The sequence below is a fragment of the Rhinopithecus bieti genome, unplaced genomic scaffold (genome assembly GCF_001698545.2).
Source record: "Rhinopithecus bieti isolate Rb0 unplaced genomic scaffold, ASM169854v2 scaffold_36909, whole genome shotgun sequence".
In the NCBI taxonomy this organism is placed as follows: domain Eukaryota; kingdom Metazoa; phylum Chordata; class Mammalia; order Primates; family Cercopithecidae; genus Rhinopithecus; species Rhinopithecus bieti.
The window spans coordinates 90,013-96,486 of NW_016815391.1; the positions used below are offsets into that span (position 1 = coordinate 90,013).

General features: G+C 53.6%; 1 protein-coding gene across 3 annotated transcripts; it reads right to left on the reverse strand.

The window, feature by feature from the left end:
* Nucleotides 1-431: 431 nt before the first annotated feature.
* SASH3 (SAM and SH3 domain containing 3) lies at nucleotides 432-5,569 on the reverse strand. Of its 3 annotated transcripts, none has more exons than XM_017853113.1 (5): nucleotides 5,362-5,569; nucleotides 4,548-4,689; nucleotides 2,794-3,302; nucleotides 2,492-2,642; nucleotides 432-1,989 (listed from the first exon to the last, which is right to left on the reverse strand). In XM_017853113.1, exons 1-5 carry the CDS (start codon nucleotides 5,362-5,364, stop codon nucleotides 1,799-1,801), a joined length of 996 nt encoding a protein of 331 aa, XP_017708602.1. In that variant the 5' UTR covers nucleotides 5,365-5,569; the 3' UTR covers nucleotides 432-1,798. The 3 variants fall into 3 exon arrangements, with proteins under 3 accessions (XP_017708602.1, XP_017708604.1, XP_017708601.1); XM_017853115.1 differs by having other exon boundaries at nucleotides 2,794-3,003; nucleotides 3,154-3,302; nucleotides 4,548-5,566; XM_017853112.1 differs by having other exon boundaries at nucleotides 4,548-5,569.
* Between the last annotated feature and the right edge of the window lie 905 nt (nucleotides 5,570-6,474).

Here is a 6,474-nt window from a genome sequence, read left to right on the forward strand (position 1 = left end):
CCAGGAAAAGGTGGCTTCAGAGGAAAGGCTATGCTGACCCCAAATCTCCCCCTCTTAGACTCTGGACAGCTCCTTAGTGCAGGCCCTTCTTCACAGGGGTGAAGGTCTTGAAGGGTCCTGTTAAAATGAACAGTTATTGGATGAGGGAAATAGTTATTCCCCCTGCACCTCTTGGATCCCAGCAAAGCCTGTGGCCATGGGAACCTGAGCCTTGTTCTGAGGAGAGCTGGTTAGAGGGAAGGGCAGAGCCAGCTAGGGCTTCAGACTGGAGCTTTAGGTCAGCAGAGTCAAGGACACTGAACATTTAAGGGAAGAGAAAGATGGACCTGAAGAGACAGTTAGGGACACTTTGTTGAGTCCAGCCTTGAAGGAGAACGGTCTGGCCCTCCCCACAACCCTCTCTCCATAGAAAAGATAACTGGAGACAGTAATTTAGTTCTACCCATGTTTATTGCTAACAGCTGGTCTCCCTCCACCCTCTCATATTTACACCCAACCCCTTCCCCAAAGCTAGCTTTTACCAAAGTTCCTGGTAGGAGGTCAAGAAGTGTGTCCACTTAGCCGGCAGTCCTGGATGTAGTGGACGCTGTTTGTCCCCAGGCCAGTTGGGCACCAGGGAAGGGCTACTCTGGGGATTCAGGGCACAGACTTGGTACCAGGGTCAAGGGAGGCCCCCACTCACAGATACTCTCCTTTCCTTCTGGGCCTCAGTGTACACCAAAACCTTCAGAAAGCAAAGTTGGAGTGGTGGACCCCCAGTGTCAAGTTTAGTGCTCTCTTTGCTTGTGAGAACCCACACAAGTGGCCAACTCTGGACCCAGATCTGCAACTGGCTTCTGAGAGGCAATTCTGTCCTTGGAAGCCAGGTTTGACCATCTGCAATCAGCCCTGTGAGAAGTCTCGTTTGAGGGGGCCAGGAATGGAAGGGGAGGGCGCATATCGTATGAGGTATGGGCATTGTGTTAAGCTGGGGGAAGTTGCAGCTTGTCCTGAGTTACATGGGGAGGAATAAAGTGGGTGGGTAGGAGGAGCCATTTCATCTGAAAGCCTGAGGCCCCTCTGGTCCCCTTGATAAACCCCACTGGTGTCCCAGACTACAGGTAACAGGAGAATAGACATTTAATGTCACAGAATGTCAGAGCAGGCAAGGCCTTCGGTGATCATCCATTCTAACCCCAACCAGTCCTAAGCCTAGAAGGAGGAAGCCACTTGGTTCAAGTCTCATAGGATTTAGTGGCCAAAACTCTTAAGAAAGCTAAGGAGAAGGAAAGTGGGAATGGTACTTGTGGATTTCTTCAGGCCTTATTTAGGGGAACTGGATTTACCCATGGTCAGTTTGGGTTCTTCTAAATGGCAAGCTTCCCTAGGGTTTTTAGACTGACCTGAAACATTGACTTGGCCCCCTTTTCAGGAGCAGTGCGACAGGGGTAGGTGGTGTGGGGGTGAGGAGGATTTGGAGGCCTTGGTGGTGAGGGACATGGGCAGGGTCTCCCAGTGCCCCGCTTGCTGTGGCCATGGCTATGGCGGGGGAGCAGTTGGTGCCAAGAGGGACTGCGCTGTCAGTCGCTGGTGGAGGGTGGGGCTCAGGCAGGTGGGATGTGCCCTTGGGCGACTCCCCAACCACTCCAGCTGAGCCTGGAACCTGTAGGACCCTGGCCTGGCCTCTGCCTAAGTGTCCCTGGGGAAGCAGGGCCAGGCTCAGTGCCAGTCCTCAGGGCCTGGGCCACCACGGGAGGCTGAGCCCACTCCTGCAGCCTTTGCAGCTGGGGCCCAGCCTTGGGCTATTGCCACCACCACCTCAAGGTGCCCCGGCCAGGGAGAGGCCCTGCAGCTGCTCCTCAGTGCCTGCCAGCTCTGCCTCATCGCGCCCGCTCTCCGAGCCCTCAAAGCAGCCTGAGTCGCGCGGGATGTCCACCTTGGGTTCCGACACTGTGTGTGCCACTGGCTCCTGGCTGCTCTCGGCGCCCTCTTCTGCCTCCTCGCTGCCAGCTGCCAGGGACGAGAGAGGGAGACAGAATATGCGGGTGGGGGGAGGGACCTTGGGAAATGCACCATAGGCGGTCTCTCCCTCTGGGCACCTGCCACCACCCTGCCTATCTCCTCACTGCTTCCAGCTTAGAAGTCGGTAGGAGTTGTTTCCAGGCCAGCTTCGCAGTCCAGGAGCTCACACTTCTTTAGCACTAAGCTGGAGCCAGGCGGTGGGCTTGAATCCTGGCTCTGTTATTACTCAGCTTTGAGGCCTCAAGTAAGGCTTTGCCTTCTTTGGCCTTAAGGGTCCCCTTTGATCCAAAGTGGGTTGGGCCCAATCATCCCTACAACTCCTTTGTCCCGTACGCTTTCCCTGAAATCCTAATTCAAGTGGAAAGTACCTTTCCACTGCAGAGCGGTCCGAGGGCAGAGCGTGGACAGAGGGCAGGGCCAGGGCAAGCCTCCCCTCCCTGGAATGCCGGTGGGCACACACCCTCGCCAGGCCGCTCCTAAAGCCACTCACTGTCATAGTCCAGCAGCAGCTCGGCGGCTGTGAGCAGCTTGGCCCGGTGCTGCGGGTCCATGATGTTCAGCTCATTGAGGTGTGTTTCTCGCAGCTCTTTGAAGTCCTCTAGTGTCTGGTAGCCATTGAGCAGGAGGGTGGACGTGTGCTCCTGTGGGCAGAGGCAGGCCACCGGCACAGCTGCTTACCAGCCACCCCTGCCTAGATCCTCCCCAACTACGCATAACTGTCATTTCGGGTCCCCATCCCTGGGCCAATTGTGTCTCCCTGATACTAGATACTAGTGAGGTCCAAGCTCAAACCTCCAGGCCGATGCGCTCCAGCAGCTCATGCAGGGTCTTAGGCTTGGGCCTCTTGCCCTTGCTCTGTCGGCGGCTGGGTCGGGCATGCCCCACAGCCTCCTCGGGCAGCACATCCACATAGATGAATTTGAAAGAGCCCACCTTGCCATTGAGTAGGCCCAGCCACGTGCCCACAGGTGGCTTTTCAATGATCTGGATCACATCTCCTTTCTGTTGGGGGAGAGGAGAGGAGAAGGGAGCAAGGGAGAGAGGAGATGGGGGGCCTTGGCCTCCACTGACACTCTCATAGCCTGGTTCAGTCCAGCTTCCTTTTTGGGCGCAGCCTGCCAGGCTCCAGAGAAGCCCGGATGCTGACCTTACCTGCAGTTTCAGCGAGTCGTGGTCATAGGGGCTGGGAGTGAAGTCGGTGTGGACTCGTGCTCGGCCACAGAAGGGCCCTGTGTACTGGGGGGCAGGTGGTTCCTCCCCGAAGCTGCCAGAACCTGGGCTGGGGCTGCAGAGCTCACTGCCTGCAGGAGATGGGGCAGGGAGGAGGCTCACCTTTGTCCTAGGACAGCTGAGACAGTGCCTAGCAGGTGCCTTCCAGGGGGTCTGCCTAGAAATCCCAAAGGTATACACTGGGAAGGCAGCTGGGCTCTGGCAAGCTTTATACTGCAGAAGGGATTCTGAGCCACCCCCTTGGCTACCCACCAGGAGCATGGCTTCACCTCTGGGCCCTTGGACATGAAAAGAATTGGCAACAGGAGGAGAAATGGCTCACTGACCATAGAATGGGCAAATTAGGAGAGCCTCTAGAGACCAACTGGGCCAACACCCCAATGAACAGACGAGGAAATCTGAGGTCACACAGACCAAGTGAACTGCTCAAGGCTTCTCATTTTATAATTGGCAGCACTGAGTCCATTAGACTCCATGTTCCCTGCCTCCCACTCCAATGCTCCCTGCACCTAGGAAGCTACCCCCTGCATTCATATTTGACTTTCTTTGCTTAATAACTCAATGTTTAGTTACAATGTCACATAGAAACTCAGTTGGGCTCCTTCTCCCTGGGAAGGACAGAATAGTGGGCATTTTGAATGATTTTCAGTGGGGGGCAGGGAAGTGTCTGTGGAGCCAGAAAAAGCAGGAAACTTGGAGTGGACCTGAGGGGCAAGAAAGGCAGTGCTGAATGGGGCTACAGAACCCAAAGCCCCTGCCTGGAGGAGTTCCCTGCTGGCACCTCTTGTCCTGCCCCATGGACTTCTAGAAGATGCCAAGTGATGCCCTGAGCCCAGCAACTATGGTCTAGGGTCAAGAGGCTGACTCTTCACAGCTGGAGACCTCATACGCCCACCCCGGCCTGGGGCATCAGAGGCCCAGAGAGCTGTAGCCTCTAGCTCCCCTTGGAAGGGTGGGGACAGGCTGGTCCAAGAGGGTGACTGAGAGTCTTCCTCTGCCCGTGGGCCTCTTCAGGGCCTGGGGATAGCAAGTGGAAGTTCCTCTACGGTACATCTGAGTTCAAGACTGGGTCACCTTGGGCAAGTCACTTAACCTCCCTAAGACTCCGTTTCCACATCAGTAAAGCAAGGATAACAGTACTGGCCCCATGAGGTTGTTGAGAAGATTTAATGTGAAGAGGGCTGAGAATGTTCCCAGCAGGCAAAGAGTAAGCATTCATTTCTCTTACCCCCTTCCCAGACAGAGTGCCACCAGCACGGCTGTAACCCAGTCCTTTCCTCCAGATTCGGCAGGTGTCCCCCGCATCCCCTACTCACCTGTTGATGCCTGGCGGCTGAGCACCGGAAGTTCACGCTCCTCTTGCTCAGAAAAGGCCAGCGCCATCTTCTCAGGGCCTGGGCTGTCCAGGCTGTAGTCTGGAGATGTCGGGGAGGCAGAGCCCTCCTCCAGAGTGTCTCCCTGCAGGGAGGGTAGGCGGGAAGCTTTAAGGAGCCTTGCTGGGGTGCGCATGAAGATGAGGAAATGGGGCTGGGCTTGGTGAAGAGCTGGGGGTTGGCTCAAACCCCAGCTCTGCCACTTACAGACTGAATGGCACTCTCTGAGTCCTAGTCTCCCCTTTTGTAAAAATGAGAGTGACAGCCCTTACCCTGGCTACCTCGCAGAAACAGGTTCGACCAGGGCACCATGTGGATGTGCTTTTGTCAGCCTCAAGTGGCGATGTACGTACAGAAAAGACCACAGTGGCACAACCTGGACTCAGCCATTGCTACCACACAACTGGGCAGACAATGGCGCTGGAGAGGAAACTACTTTTGCCTGTGCTTCTGTGTACCAGGCCTGCTTGCCATTTCATTGAATCCTTACAGTGACACTTGAAGGTAAGTGGTATTGTTGGTCTGAGTTTGCAAATGAGGAGTAAGGCCCAAGGGTTACTTACTCCTCATTTGTAAACTCAGGCCAAGGGAATTCAGGTTCAAGTCCCAAGGGAACCCACAACTAAGTCGGCCAAACTCCAGAGCTCCCCCCACCTCACCACACCTTAGTGAGGTGATAACTGTTTAACAGCTGGCCCCGATGAGTTTCCAATTCCTGTGTTGTAAACACTCCCTGCCATGGCCAATGTCAAGCTACCATTTTGACATCACTGGATGTGTTGTCTGAAATGAGGGCGAGGCTATTTCCACCATGAAGATGCTATGGATGCAAGTAACCTCAGCAGCACTGAAAAGAGTAAAAGGTAGTACAAGAATTAGGAAGTGATAAGTTTTGAAGACTTACTATATTACCTTTGTTCTTTTTTACAACACTATTTATTTATTTATTTGTTTGTTTATTTATTTATTTATTTAGAGACAGAGTCTCGCTATGTTGCCCAGGCTGGACTCTCACTGGGCTCAAGCAATCATCTTGCCTCGTCCTCCCGAGTAGCTGGGATTATAGGTGTACACCACAACGCCCAGTGTACCTTTTAAAAAAATATAATTTACCGAATTGTAAGTTTCTTTAATTTGATTTTTAATAATGGTTGTGTTTAACAACTGGCTTGCAAAATTTTTGACAGTTTGACCAACTGCTCTCATTAGCTGGTATAAGCCCAGTATGAGCCAACTCCAGCACACTACTGCCTCAGTGGCTCCTTTTAGAGCCATGGCACCCCAGACCCACTGTGTGATTTAAGCTACTTGGGTCATGCCTGCCCCACAGCTGTGCCAACTTTCCTCCCTGGGCTGAAGCCAACCTTCTCTGTTTTCTCTCTTTTTTTTGAGATGGAGTTTTGCTATTGTCACCCAGACTGGAGTGCAATGGCGTGATCTTGGCTTACTGAAACCTCTGCCTCCCGGGTTCAAGCAATTCTCCTGCCTTAGCCTCCCAAGTATCTGGGATTGCAGGCACCCACCACCACACCTGGCTAATTTTTTTTTTTTTTTTTTTTTGGTATTTTTAGTAGAGACGGGGTTTTGCCATTTTGGCCAGGCTGGTCTCGAACTCCTGACCTTAGGTGATCCACCCGCCTTGGCCTCCCAAAGTGCTGGGATTACAGGTTTGAGCCACCGCGCCCAATCTGTTTTCTCTTATAGGGATTCTATGAGAGAAAATAGGCCTTCCCAACACCAGGGGCTAGTTCCAAAGCAAAGCTTTGAGGTGGATGGATTGCCTCAGGCCATCTCATCTTTCGTCAAGCTGCTGCTGTACCAGGCCCGCCTCCTCAAGAAACATCCCTTGCCCAGACTTTTCTTTTTTTTT

Bases quoted from the DNA above. Each gene is read 5' to 3' on its own strand.
- SASH3 (XM_017853112.1), bottom strand. From the start codon at position 4,740: ATGCGCACCCCAGCAAGGCTCCTTAAAGCTTCCCGCCTACCCTCCCTG. The intron at 2,643-2,793 runs GTTTGAGCTTGG...CTCTGCCCACAG, and splicing joins TGGAGCGCATCGGCCTGGAG to GAGCACACGTCCACCCTCCT. The intron at 1,990-2,491 runs GTGAGTGGCTTT...CGTCCCTGGCAG, and splicing joins GCTGCTGCTGGACTATGACA to CTGGCAGCGAGGAGGCAGAA.